This window comes from Monodelphis domestica, chromosome 1, assembly GCF_027887165.1.
Source record: "Monodelphis domestica isolate mMonDom1 chromosome 1, mMonDom1.pri, whole genome shotgun sequence".
Taxonomy (NCBI): domain Eukaryota; kingdom Metazoa; phylum Chordata; class Mammalia; order Didelphimorphia; family Didelphidae; genus Monodelphis; species Monodelphis domestica.
In genome coordinates, this window is record NC_077227.1 from 498,978,890 (window position 1) to 498,994,047 (window position 15,158).

At 37.2% G+C, this 15,158-nt stretch overlaps 1 protein-coding gene across 2 annotated transcripts in view; it reads right to left on the minus strand.

Annotated features, from left to right (window-relative positions):
* Positions 1-529: 529 nt before the first annotated feature.
* PFDN4 (prefoldin subunit 4) overlaps positions 530-15,158 on the minus strand; it is a 69,954-nt gene continuing 55,325 nt past the window's right edge. For both annotated transcript variants that reach the window (XM_007475698.3, XM_007475700.3), the window contains 3 exons: positions 1,949-2,056; positions 1,459-1,599; positions 530-934 (listed from right to left, as the gene is read on the minus strand). In XM_007475698.3, the coding sequence (XP_007475760.1) occupies positions 803-934; positions 1,459-1,599; positions 1,949-2,056 (381 nt within the window). In that variant the 3' untranslated portion in view covers positions 530-802. The remainder of the gene's footprint in view (positions 935-1,458; positions 1,600-1,948; positions 2,057-15,158) is intronic.

Genomic DNA, 15,158 nt, shown 5'->3' on the forward strand with positions numbered 1-15,158 from the left:
AGTCTGGGAAAAACTCAAATACACATTCTCATTTCTAGCATTTAATCTTTGTTTCTAAGTCAGTAGGTCACTTAACTTCCCTGGGCCTTAAATTTCCTCATCTGTAAAAACAAAAGGTTAGATAATCAGGAAGGTTTCTTGCTGCCTGACAATTTATATTCTAAAGTTTTTCCATCTGCATTGTGTTATTATTGTCTAATCTTTATCTACTTTTTTACTAAAAAATAGTGCCTATTCCAAAAGGACACCAAATTAAATGATTTTCTATAATCAAATAACTATAGGAGATTGATGTCCTTTTTATACTATTTTCATTGAGAAGGAAGCATGGTTAATAGAACTGGAAACCATATATTTTAATCCTACTTTTTATAACTGGTTTCTTATTGGATGTACCCTTCATTATCCATGTACTGGAGATACCAACACAAAGCATTCTCAACAGAAATAAAGGCATAAAATTATAATTAACCCTGTAAAGGAAAATGTGAAATTAAAAATTCTAAATGACAATATAGAAACATACAAATATTGCTTAACTGGTTTTAATAAACAGGACACAAAGACCCTTACCTTGAAATTATTATTATGCAAAATACAGATGTAGACTGCTTTTTCTTTAAAAAATATAAAATAAATAAGCAAGACATGTGAAAATAGGCAGGTTTTCATTAAATAAAGGACTGGAATTTTTTTTAAAGAAAAAATGTTGATTTGATTTCAACATCATATGGAGAATGGAAATCATTGTTACCAATATTCAAGTTTATTAAACAAATAAAAAAATTATATTTAGAAACTTTTAACTGTCATCCGCTTCAAGGTTTATGTTGCTCCCAAATTTTGCATATAACTGAACTTTCAAATCGGCTAGCACTCGTTGGATCGATTCAACTCGGGATTCTAATGCTTCAATTTCATCCTGCAAATTTTTCTGGAAAATAAGACAATTGGTGAGTAGTAATTCAATTCAAGTTATTCTCGTGTGATTTCTAAAGAACTATAGCAAAAATAATAAAGCTTTAAAAGTTAAAACTTCTGAGAAGCAAATGAATGGCACAGCAATTAGGGTCAGCGGTTCTCATCCTCTCAATTTGTAGCAATGAGAATACATAATGCATATCAGGTATTTACATTCTGAATCATAACTGTAGCACAATTACAGTTTTGAAGTAGACACCAAAATAATTTTTTGGTTTGGGATCACTGCAACATGAGGAACTGTATTGTGGGGTCACGGCATTAGAAAGGTTGAGAACCATTGAATTAGGTAATTAGATTCAAATATATCACCATTTTCTGAACCAAGAATCTTAATATAAATTTTACTGATGGCTGTATTTTTGACTATTTCAGAACTATAAGAACAATGGTCAATTTCAATTTTTTTATAATCAATACCAACACATGTCTTAATGCAAACAAAAACTAACAAACACACAGAGATTCCCAACATACCTTAGCTTCTTCCAGCATTTCTTGGGTTTCATCTTGAGAGTGGCTAATAAAAACATCACCAATTTGATAGGGAATCATTAACAAATCTTCATCCATCATCAATATATCATCACAAGCATCCTCTAAATTTTGAAGCTGTTTCTATAAATTCAAGAGAAAATACCACTGAAAAGGAGAATTTTTAAATTAACTATTACAAATACAAAGTAAGAAGTAACTTTCACTTTGAGACAATGACCGAAAAGGTAAAGGGGTTTCATTTTATAAAGAAATCTATCTCCAGAAGTAATTAAAAGTTAAATGTAAATATAAAATCCTAAGTAATCAACTTTTAAGAAGTCATCAAAATGAAACACTAAAGATATGAACACCACAACTCCCTCTAGATTTCTATAAACAGTAGTTTCTGAGTTCACAGTATTAAAAAACTACATTTCACTACCATTAACTCCATTTTTACCAATTATAAAATTTAAGATTTTCCTAATACCTTTTTAACTTCTATTTCTTCCTTCAATTCTGTGATTCTACTAGTATTCCGTGCAAATTTGTTAATCTTTTGTTGGTCCTCAAAAGTGACATTGACATCTTCTGCAGCCTGAAAAACAAATTTTTATTTTTTCTGTAAAACAAATTATTTTAATCAGTGAAGAAGTATACAAACCATTATTTTTAATTCTATAAGTTTTTATTATCTATTCCTTCCCATATTTGATAGGAAAGAATTCACTAAGTATTAAATGACTTCTATATTCAAGGTACTGAGGATTAGATGTAAGTCCTACCTTCAAGAACCTTATATTCCAAGGGGTTAGAAGGGATACACCTCACAAATAAGGACAAGATAATTTTGAGACAGGAGAGTATAAACAAATAGAAGGATCAGGAAAAGCTTCCCACAAATGTTTGTAGTAAGCCTTGAAGGATTCAAAAGATTTTTAAGAGTCTGAGGTAAGAAAAAAATGTTTCAGACATGAGAGATATCCAATGTAATTATGAAATGGACCTTCAAATTAAAAAAGCATTGTCAAAACTATTTGACCAAAACATAAAACACATAAAAGGGAATAAATGAAATAATTCTGAGAAGACAGCCTGGAATTAGACTGTGGGTGGTTTTAAGTGTCAAGCTGATAAGACAAGTTTATGCTGTATTTTATCCTATAAGCAATAAAGAATTATTTGAGGTTCTTGAGCAGTGGAGTAAGATGGTCACATCTGTGCATTTGGAAGATAATTTTGATAGCATTATGGATCAGAGATGAAATATGCAATGAAATCAGAAATGAAAAACAAAAAATACTTTAGAAACTTACTGCAAGCAAGCAGATATAAGAGTTGATGAGTCCTTAAATTAACAAAGTGATTATTTGAGAGAAAGGAAACTAGAGCTAAAAAGACCTGACAACTAACTGAATATAGGAGTGGAGGGAAAGGGAAACGCCATGGATAATATAAAAGATTTTGAAAGTGGGTGGCTCAAAGGATGTTCATATCCTCACAAAAAAGAATATATTGAGTTTGAGATGTGCTGATGGAATGAATATCCAAATAGACACATTCCGCCAGCAGATGATACAGGTCTCAAGTTTAGGAGAAGATTAAGAATAAAATTTGGGGGTCATTTCCATAGAAAAGATCTCTGAACTCAAGAAAATTGATCACCGAAAGTAAGAACAAGTAGGGGGAAAGGGGGAAGTACGTTGGACTGAGCCTAGGGGTGAGGGACACCCACATTTAAGCTGCAAGAAGTTCTATGAAGAATGATTCAGAAAAGGACACTGAGAAGGAAGGCTCAAACAGATAGGAAAAGAATCAGGGAAAAGCATAAAAAATTTTTTTTCCTTTTTAATTCCACATATTTTATTTTTATTTTAAGCATTTAAAAATATAATTCTGAGAACAAGTCTGTAAGCTTTGCCAGATGGTGAAAGGCACCCATGACACCCCAAAAGTTAAGAACTCCTTTCCATTGGTGTCATCATAGCTCTGACCAGTGCAGGGTTGTTGGAGTCAGTAACACTTGCAGTCCTTGAGCAAGGAGAAATGATTGAGCTTAGCATCTAGGAAGCACAAACAATGAGGGGAAACAGAAAGTTTAGGCAGATGACCTTCTTCCTCCTCCTAGTAGGCAAAACTTAGATGAGCTCTTTTGCTTAGCTAGCTCCCCCAGAAAGTAGCCATTCATTGTGCATATGTGCATAGACAGTGGGTGTTCTGACCTGGAGAGTTAGTCATGGTTTCTGCTATTTACCCTAAAGATGTTTGTCCCAAGAACAAAGAGGTTCAGTTACAGATGTATCTATGGACTCTGAATGTTGCTTCTGCCTCTTGTTTGAGGGCTAGATACTGTACACAGCCAACTCATGTTTATATCAATGTAACACAGGGAGTGCTTGGAACAAGTGTTCAAATTCTGGAAAATTTTTCTGTGGAACAATTTTATTAATGATGGATGTGTGTGTGTGTGTGTGTGTCTAAATGGATATACACATATGTGTATACACATACACGCTTTAGGATAGGAGAGCCAAGTGTCAGGGCATCAGCTCTGTGCTAGCATCCCTTAAAGAGTTTTGTGATGACATGATGAGTATCTCTTGCCAAATTACCAAGGCTTTCTGAATATTTCTCATTCAAGTACCATGTTGTCAAGTTAGAGACCTTCTGAATGGATGCTAAACAGTGAGTCTAAACTAATGTCTCAAAGTTTCTGACATTGCATTTTAGACTTGAGATAGAACATTCTATGTAGTAGGACTGCCCTCCCACCGCCTTAACCACCAGAATAATGGCTAACCACCAGAATAATCTTAGTTCACCTTAAAACTTACTGCATTGATAACTAATTCAAGCCATTTCTAAGTTTGTGCACATGTCCCCCATTAATGCCCCCTCCCCAAAGTGTATTTTTATGCCGCTGAAACGTATTTGTGTCCCTGTTTACATTGGGGGAAGCTTAGGAGTCAGCTTTTCCATATGTCCCCTCGGGTGGTCTGTAGTACTTGAGGAAAGCCATCAGTTGTAGCATGTTGAATGCATACTTTCTGCATTTTATATTCTTCATAACATTCTCTATGCGGCATCCTTCTCTTCTCATACAATCTAGAGCACGGATGAAGTAGTCCTTATGCAGGTGATGTTCATCTCTCAAGATGGAGCACTGCTCAAGAGTCACTGTCATAAACGTCCTGTCTTTGGACGTTATCCAGGAGTTTCAAAAACTACAGAGATATCAAGGATAAGGTTTGAATAAAGGCCACTGATTTTGTAACTAGGAGTTTACTGGTAACTTTGTAAAAGACAGTTTCAGTTAAATGGTGAAACTGAAACCAGGCTTCAAGAAGGTTGAAAAATAAGTAGGAGGTAAGGAAGTATAAGCACAAAATGTCAACAAAGTTTCTTTATCTCCTTAAGAAGAAATGTGCAAATAGGAAGCTATGATCAGACAGGGGAATGAAAAAATGCCAGAGTTACAGAGGTAATCAGTGATTTGAGATCAAGGCTATGACTTTCCTTGTGTGTTTCAAAGAAAAAGACAGTATATGAAAGTCAACTGGGTGTTTTGCAAGTTTTAAGTTTTCCCCTGCCCCCTGAGAATTCACCCCAAGGGAAGTCCCAGACTCACCTATTTCAGACTGAATAATAGACCTCCAAGTGTTGGTGATCCCAGTTTGGGTGGGACTAGTGGGCATACTCTAATGTTAAGTACCCTTATTTGTCTTAGTATTAAAGTCCTCTCCCAGGAAGCCCAGATCTTGGCTTGAGCTTCCCCACCCCCCCAGCTATTCATCGTAGTAGACCACTCCCAGATACCCCAGCTGCTGGATGCAGCCTCTTTTTCAAACCTGCTGTGACCTGTCAAAGTATGTTTGCTGTACCTAGTTCCCCAAAAGGTAAAAAAGATTCCTAAGTTCTATTATTCTTTGAAGAATCATCTCAAGCGGTTATCTTCCCTGAGATACTGTCCCCAGAGCCCCAGGGATCTGACTCTGTGTAGTATCTTGGCACCTGGCTCTGTGATAGCGGCCGATTTTTAGACCTCTCTCTTTCCTGATTAAAGACTTGGTTTTTGCAGACTACTGCAATAGTTCTTGTTATTTCCAAGTTAACATGAATCAAGGGGATTGAGAAGCTGTTGAACTGGAAAGACAGAACCTGATTGCAATGTGTACAATGAAAACTCCAGATATTGTAAAAATTAAAATTAAATGTCAATAATAAAAATATTTTATTTTAGGAGATTTATTAATGATCCATAGAAATCAAGGAATAAAGAGAATACAAAATAATGACCACATGCCTATGGCTGCTAGTTCAAATGCCTGCCTTACCACCAACAACCTCAGGACAAGAAGTAAAGAGGCGGGACCTTCCATGTCCCTGCCTAATATCCCATCTGCAGGAAGTTCATAATGAAAGGAAGTCAGTGGGCTCCTGGGAAATGTAGTTCTTTTTTAGGGTAACAGATTTTCAATTTTACAATATGATGGCAGAAGTTAAGGAAAAGGAATACTATGAACCAGTTACCAAACTCCTTGCGTAAAGAATGAGAATGATCCTAGGGGCTGGTAGATCACTCCTCTAAGGATAACATGAAGTAGATAGTGGAATGGACCTCAAAAGAAGTTGTAGGTGTTGATGTCAGAGGAAAGGCCTGAAAGTAACTGTATGTGCACATGGAGTGTGTGTGCCTACTCTTCTCCTAGATCTAGTGTGAGGGGAAAGGAGAGAAGGGGAGGAGAGGAGAAGAAAACAGAGGAAAGTAATATTCAACACAAAAACACAAATAAGTCTTCAGAAAAATGCAATTAATTTCTGGGTTTTTTTTTTGTCAATTCTACTGTTAATATATGACTGCAGAATATCATATTTCTAAGATACTTATGAAAAACTATTATTCTGGGATATAATGGACATAAAAGTACATTCCAATGGTAAAAATGTGATTGAAAAAATACTAGATTGGATGAATTCTTCTGCTACATCCCACAGCTGAGTATAAGCTTTGGCAAATCAGTGAATCTCTTTGGGTCTCTTTATTTGACTGCAAAATGAGAGAGTGGAGTTTTATCCTAGATCAGTGATAATGAACCTTTTAGACTGCTTGCTGTGCCTCCCTGCCTGCCTCCTCCCCCTCTCCCTCTACCCCCAACCTGAGTGCCATCCCACCTTACCCCAGACAGGGGAGGGAGAAAGGGAATAGAGTAGAATGGTCAGAGCACCCCCGTCAGGGGAAGAATGGCCCTAAGCACTACACTCAGGGGAGGGAGTAAGAGCTCCCCTTGGGCTGCTGGGCAGAGGGAAAGGAAGGTGAAATGGAGAGGAGGGGTGCAGCTCTGCCCAAGTTCCTCTGTCAATCAAGTAACTAACTCTAGAAGGTAATTTTGTAGGTACCCACAGAGGTCTCTGTGTGCCCTTTTTGGCACACATGCCATAGGTTCATCATCATGGTCCTAGATCATCTTTTAAGTCCTTTTCCAGGTCTAAATCTATGATTCTCTATGACAAAAAGATAATTTTTATCTAAACAATTCATATTATTCTCCTTTATATATTATACAATCCAGCTGAATTGACCTACTCAATACTCCAAGCTCCCTGAATTAGACATTCCATCTTGTTTTTCTGTGCAGGTACAGTAGGTAACCCTTCTACATTGTAGAGGTTAGGAGCACAGCAACCTTGGGATCTGGAAAATCCAAATAAAATTTTTGGCCCTTCACACCAAAGAAAAAGTCTCATTTTTTTCCCCTTTTTCTTTTACGGGTTGTTTATAGTACCTTATTATATAAAATTTGGGTTATATATGTAGGTTAATGTTAACATTTCTACTAGCCCTTGTATGTCGTCTGCTGCCTTTCACAAGTCTTTTCACAAACTTATTTTAACTTGAAAAATGAAATTGTGTATTAAGGTATTAAAAGACAAAATATGTTGATATTATACTATGCATATCTGAGTTTCTAAACTTTATCTGTTCCATCTGCAACTTCCACAAAATTCTCAAAACAATTTCCATTTAATTTTTTATGCTGATCCCTGATATATCAAAACAGAAATGGGGAAAGGCACAATGTGGAAGGGATGCCTGTATAATCTCAAAGAGCTAGCTTAGGCTTCAAGTCCTAACTGAACCTTTTCCTGATCCCCACCCCATCCTCTTCTAGTTATTAGCCTACTATTCTTTCTCCAGTTATTTTGTATTCCTCTTTTTAAGTTGTATCCCTTCCATTACACTAGAAGGTCCTTGAGGGAAGGAATTATCTATGCTGAAGTCCAGCATGGTGTCTTGCACATAATACTTAATACTTTTTGAACTGAACAATCAAAGAAAATTTTCTAAAAAATATTAAGTTAAAAAAACTTCCTGAAGAACCACTGTAAAATTCAAGAGATTTTTTTCACAATTAAAAATAGTTACAAATCTTAAATTTTCTTCATTATTTATAAGTTATTGGTGGAATTACTGAATCAGTGCTTGTTCAAATGCTTAGGAAGGGTGGCATATTTGTTATAAAAACTGAATTATTACCAGCCCTGACTTATATGACCCAGACATAATTAGGGGGCCCACTAATTGTTATCTATAACCCTGTGTGTGTTTGTTTGGGGGGAGACAGGGACAGAGAGGGATAGAGTGATCATATTTTAACCAATAAAGAATAGGAGGCCATTTCTCCAATAACTGTTTATTAATGAGAGGCATGCAATTCCATTAACAAAAATTGGATCCTTTTCCCCAGCCTCCTCCCAGAAAAAAAAAAAAAAGAGCCAACAAGTGGGTCTAGCTTCTTGATTTTCAAGGGAGTTTTATGTCCTCTTTCTGACTGACCTAACAGCGTGACCTGAGGACTTCCCCTGACAGTTCCCATTAATAAATATTCAAAACAAGAAGGGGACTTAGAAACTTCATTTCTTCCTTATTACTTCATCACACTGGAGGTCAGTGATCTTAGTCTATACATGGTGATGGCAAACCTTTTGGAACTTTTTAGAGACCTTGTGCCATGCCTCACCCACCCCAGACTGCTTGTCCATGCCCCAACCCCCCACTGTATGCCATGTCTCACCCCCAACTGCATTTGAGGGCAGCGCCAGGATGCAGATGCAGGCTGGCTAAGCCAAGGGAGACTCCAGTGACCCCTGGCATTTGGGAAGAAGGTGGGGGGGAGGGGGAAGGAGGGGTTACAGAGCCAGGCTACCAGCCCTGGGCTGGCTGTGCTCTGCAGATAGGATGGTTCAGTCCCCCCACCTTCCACCTGCATTCAGAAGCAGTGCTAGGCTTCAAGCTCTGCAGGGAGGCTCCAGTGCCCCCTTGGGGGAGGAGGGAAAGGGGGTAAGAGGCATGAAGGCTCCCAACTGGCCAAACCAGGGCCTTTATATGCCCAGAGAGGTCTCTGCATGCCATCTTTGGCATAAGTGCCATAGGTTCGCCATCCCAGGCACAAGCTTTTCCCAGCCTTGTGGCTGAACCATCTTACTTTTAATTGAGTCAAAATTCAATAGCTTAAAAAACATGGGCAATGCACCCTTTTCTGCTATGTTAGGAAAATGAATGTTAGGAAGCTTATGAAGCTTAGCAATTTCTAGCAATCTTCAGCTACAAAATATAAGTTGACTCAAGCAGATTTCCAGTGGCTCTCATCTCATTTGGGGACCTGGTTACCCTTAACCTAGATGATATACATAGCAAGGACAAAGAGAGTTTTTGCTTCCACATGCCTCTGAGAGTTCTTGTTTACAGATAAATAAGGAACAGGTCTCCACTTTGCTTTTAACAAAAGACTAAGGGATCAACCTCAAGATATCTTGAGGCCTAGGAGTAAGTTACTTTAGCTTGGAAGCCTGCTGACTTTTAAAACCAGAGATTTAAAGTAGGTTTCATATAGAAATATTACTAATACAATATTAATCTTCTTGAGTGGGAAAGAGTGAGCTGAAACTTTTAAAGAATCTATAGCATCTAGATCTAAGAAAAATAACACCTTAGGAAGCTCAAGGCAGACTTAGGTTTTCAGGCAGGAATAGTCTATGGAAGAGAATCATAATGTCACCTTTTAAAAGGGACCTAGTCCAATCTACTCACTTTCCCCACACAACTTAACATGTTTAAATTCATTTTATTACCCAGTTTGAAGTTCCAACAATTAGAAATTTACTTAAGTTAACAAATATCTTTTTAAAATGTAAATAACCCCTTTAAGAGTTAAGCTGGTTCGTATTTCTGAATGAACTAATTCATACAGATTGTTGGCCTTCACTTAGTTAGAAGAAGAGCTTCCACAGAAGTTAGAGGAAGGTTTCTTTTTTGGGGGTGAGGGTGGGGTGTTTGGAGCACTTGTGAGTTAAAGCAGAAGAGTCACAGAAAAGGATGGATACCATTCTAAGAGCACCACAGACTTGGAAGGGAAAAAAAAGTAGAAAACTGATTTAGAAAAATATAAAGAAATATGTTTATCAAAGCAAATTGAATCACTTGTTTTTAACAATCAAATCTGTGGGAAGCAACAATTATTTATGTCAAGCATTACTAGAGAACATTTGGTTGACATATAAAGATCTGTTTTTGCAGATGATAGCAATGAAATTACAATGGAAAAGGGATAGAATGCATTTTTCCTTCTCCTATAAGCTTAGTTTCCTGTTCCAGACCCAATAGTATAATTCAATTGCACTAGGTTAAATAAATAGGTTTTTGGATCTAAGGATCTCATCACACTTTATATTTTTTAAATGAATTTTTATTGACATTTTCTGTTTTTCACATCATCATAGTATCCCATCTATCCTTCCACTGCCTCTTCCCAGAGAGCCATCTCACACGACAAATAGTAATTTTTTGGAGAATGAAAAGTCAGCACAACTGATCAATATATTGAAAAAGAACCAAAATTCCACCTTTCCCTCTGTCTATAACAGCTGCAAACCCTGTTCTTCATCCTCATTGTAATGTCTTAATTTCTCTTCCCCCAAAGTCCTTCTCAAACCTGCACTGGCTTCACTCTCCTTCCTTCCCCATTAGTGAACCAGTTCAACTCCACCATGTCCTCTCTTCTCAAATCCCTCACCCTCTATGCTATCACTAATTAAGTTCTAGGAAGCTCCAACCTTGGTATACTCCACCCTCCATTAATTTACCGAAGTGATTTTCCTGAAACACAGGTTTGACCATATCACCCCCTCACCATTCAATAAATTCCAATAATTCCCTATTACCTAGGATCAAATAGAAAATACTATCTTTTAAAACCCTTCATAATGCAGTCCCTTTCTTTCTGATTTTCTCATTCTTTACTTCCCTCTATATGGTCTACATCCAGTAACACTGGCCTCTTTGCTATTTTCTAACACAAGACTCTCCCAACTCGGCATTTTCATTGGCTGACTCCCATGTTTGTTACACTCTTCCTCTTCATCCATACCCCCTATAACTTCCCTGACCATCTCAACTAAAATCCTTTCTATAAGAAGCCTTTGTTGATCCCCTTTACAACCAGTGACTTCCCTCCGAAATTATCATCACCTAGCCTACATATATCTTGAATATATATAGCAGTTTATATGTTGCCTCATTCATTTGAATGTGAGCTCTTTATGGGTAAGGACCATTTTACCTTTCATTGTATCCCATATCTCAGTATAGTGTCTCTGCCAATACTAAGTGCCTGACAAGTATTTTGCTTGCTTATTTGCCATACATGTCCAAAATTCTTATTACAAATTTAACTCTAATAATTTAAAATTCCACTAAAATGGGGCAATCCAAAATATATTAAGTTTCAAAAGTTTAAAGATAGTATGATGATATTTGGCTCAGTGGATAGAAAGTCAGGTCTAGAGACAGGAGGTCCTAAATTCAAATTTGGTCTCAAATACTTCCTAGATGTATGAGCAAGGGCAAGTCACTTAAACCCAATTACCTTGCCTTTATCGCTCTTCTGCCTTAGAACTGATACTCAGTATCAATTCTGAGAGAGGGTAAAGGTTAAAAAAAGGATACCATAGTGATGTATGCCATAAAAAGCAAATAGTTTCTTATGTACATTTGAGACACTGTATATGCTTTTTCCAAACACAGGAATTTCTGTTTAATGCTTCCTACAGATTCCAATCATTATTGACTGAGGCCCAGACCCCAAAATTCAGAAGAATCATAACAAAATGCAAGTAAGAATCATAATGAAAATTAGATACACAAATATGAGGCCAGATAAGTAAATGCAAAGAAATTTCAAGAGGAGCAAAGCACTAAGAACTAAGGGAAATCAGGAAAGAGTAGAATGTGGTATTTCAGATGAGCCTTGAAGGAAAAATGGGAATTTATGAAGAGGAAGTGAGGAGGTAATGAATTCCATGTAGGAGGGAAAATAGCCTGTGCAAAGGAAATAACATGTCAAGTTGGGAAAACAGCTATAGAGATCATTATGTTGGCTGGAGAGTAGTTTGAAAAGGGAAGTAAATATGAAATAAATCTGGAAAATAGAAATTTGATTGTAGAGACATTTAAATGGAAGGCTAAGGAAGTTCTATTTCATTCTAAAAGCAATAGGAAGCCACCAATGATTTTTAAGGAGAAGATTGCTGTGATCAGAACTGTATTTTAGGCATATTAATTTGACAATTATGTAGAAAACAGAATAAAAGGAAATACTAGGAGACTAATTAGGGAGCTGATGCTATTGTTCTGGTGATAGGAAAAGAGAATTTGGAATCAGCATGACTGACTATGGACTAAAGAGCAATAAGGGGAGAGAAAAATGACTTTGAAATTAAATATATGGGGCAGCTAGGTGACTCAGAAATGCACTTTGAGACAGAAGATCCTGGGGTCAAATAGAGTCTCAGATACTTCCTAGTTGTGTGACCTTGGGCAAATTCACTTCACCAAAAATGCCTAGCCCTTACTGCTCTTTTGCCTTGGAACTGATATTCAGTATCAATTCTAAGACAGAAGGCAAAAGTTTAAAAAAAAAAAAAGCACTGTCTCTATGCTCAAGAATTATGAAATCCCCTTCTATGACCATAATCTATTGGCTTTCCAATTTTCCTTCTGCCTTTTCTTACCAAACCCTACTTGTCCACTCCATGATCTCCAATCCCTAGACCCTTCAGTTCTCTTCAGACCACATCCCCTGTATTTGCCACTCTCCCTGTTTTCCTCATCTTGACCGCTTGATGAGCCAATTCAACTCTACTTTGTTCTCTTCTCCAGTTATAAGTCCCCTTGCCAATCCTCAGTCTTCAATCTCTCACATTATGTGCTAACTCCATTCCTACCTGTGCTGATGAATGAAATTGAGGAAAATCACTCAACCATTATAATTATATCTACTATAAATTTGTTATACCAACCTTAACATCCCCACTGCTGTTCCTATACCTCTTTTATCAACTCACTATCTCATTCTCCACAGTAGATCTCCTTTTCATCCCTTCCCAAATCTTTCAATTTCTCCTCCCTACCCTCTTAAAAAAACAAAGAACTTTGCCTCATACTTTACAAAATGGAGACCATCCAATGAGAACTCTCTTTTCTCCATTTCATATTACTCAAATGTCTTCTGCCACTATCTCCTTCTTCTTCAACCCTTTGTTACGTGAAGAGGTATCCTTACTCCTTACCAAGGCAAATTCCTCCACTTGCCCAACCGATAACATTCCATCCAGTCCCTCCAACAGAATACTGTTATTCCTGTTCTAACACTTCTCTTCAATCTGTCCCTGTCTACTGGCTCTATCTCTAAAAATGTCTGCCCATGTCGGCTTCATCCTCAGAAAACCTTCAATTGATCCTTCTATCCTGTATCCATGCTACTGTCCTTTATCTCTTCTGCCTTGTATGGCTAGACTGCTTGAAAAGATGATCTACAATAAGCATCTCCACTTTCCTCTCACTCTCCTCTTCACCCCTTAAAATCAGGCTTCCAGTCTCATCATTCCACTGAAACTGCTCTCTCCAAAATTCCCTGTCATCTCTTATTCCCAAATTCATTGGTCTCTTCTCAATCTTGATTCTTTTTTACCTCTCCTGGCAACTTCTGACACTGTTGCTCATGTTCTTCTCCTTCAAGCTCTTCCATCTAGGTTTCTAGGACAGCATTCTCTCTTGGTTCTCCTCCTGGCTATCTGCCCACTTCTTCTTAGCAATCTTCTTTACAGGATGCTCATCATTCTCACACCCCTCACATACTGATCTTACTAGCAACCATGGATTTAAATACCATTTCTAGGTTGATGATTCTCAAATCTATCTTGCCCTAACCTCTCTGCTGACCTCCAATCTCATATTTCCAACTGCCTTTCACACATCTCAAATTGGATATTCAATAGATATCTTAAAATTTTAACATGTCCAAAATGGAATTCATTATGTTCCCACTAACCCCACCTCCTACTGTATCCTCCCTACTACTGCCAAGGGTGCTACTATATCCTTCCAGTCCCTCATAACTCACAATGTTAGTGTCAACCTTAATTTGTCACTCACTCACCCACCATATCCAATCTGTTACCAAGGTTTTTCTATTTCACTTTTATAACATTTCTTGAATATACTCTTCTGGGAGTGGGGTGGGGGTAGATTATGAATCATGTAACCATGGAAAAATATTCTAAATAAAAAAAAAGGGTGGTGGGGGGGAAGAATATACCCTCCCCTCCTCTAATACTGCTACCACTCAGTACAAGTCCTTCTCACTTCACTCCGATCTACTGAAATAGCCTATTAAAGGATCTTCCCTTCCTCAACTCTCTTTCCACTCCAATCTCTCCTTCATTCAGTCTCCAAAGTGATTTTCCTAAAGAACAAGTCTAACCATGTCACCAAAGCCCTCCCCAATACACTGCAGTGGCTCTCTATTACCTTAAGGATCAACTACAAAATCCTCTGTTTGGTGTTCAAAGCCTTTCATAACCTAAGTCCCCTCCTACCTTTCCAGTCTTCTCACACCTTACACATACTCTTGTCTTTCCTTAATCTGCTAAGGGTGTATGTGTTATGTTAGTACCTGCTTTATTATTGATAGAAAATCCGTATTTTGGCTAAAAGCAAGAAGGTTAGTTAGTTATATTCTTCCATTTGAATAGCTTTGCCAAACCTGGCAATACCCCCCCACCCCCAAGAATAAATCTATTTCTTTAAGAACTCAACAATTAAAATGGAATTTTATAATCACTTTAGAATGATGCTTTCCCTCTTCTCAGGTAAATTTCTAGGGTACTTGATCATATAGGACAGCATTTCCATTGGCTTCCTTCTTGAAAATCATTGCTCGTACTTTTTAATTCTTCATAGACTTCAAAGCAATCAGTGTTTACTTATATTCTGTGACTATATATGTACATGCATATGACTATGTAAAGTACAATGACTGGTACATAGTAAGCCCTAAATAAGTGCTTTTCAATTGATTCTGTAGTTTTCCCACCAGTGATTTTTCATCTCACTTTATTGCATAGTGAAAGCACTTGTTAAAGGTTTTTTCATTTAATCAGTTATTTATTTATTTATTCTTTCATTCACTTATTCATTCAGATATATTCATCCTACAAGTTAAAAAGACATTTGTATAGGTATTCATTTCAAGGATCATGAATTTAAAGGATTCAACAAATCCAATTCCCTAATGTTACAGATGAGGAACTCAAGGCAAGGATGTTGAGGGACTTACCCAGAGCCACATAGCTAATAAATAGCT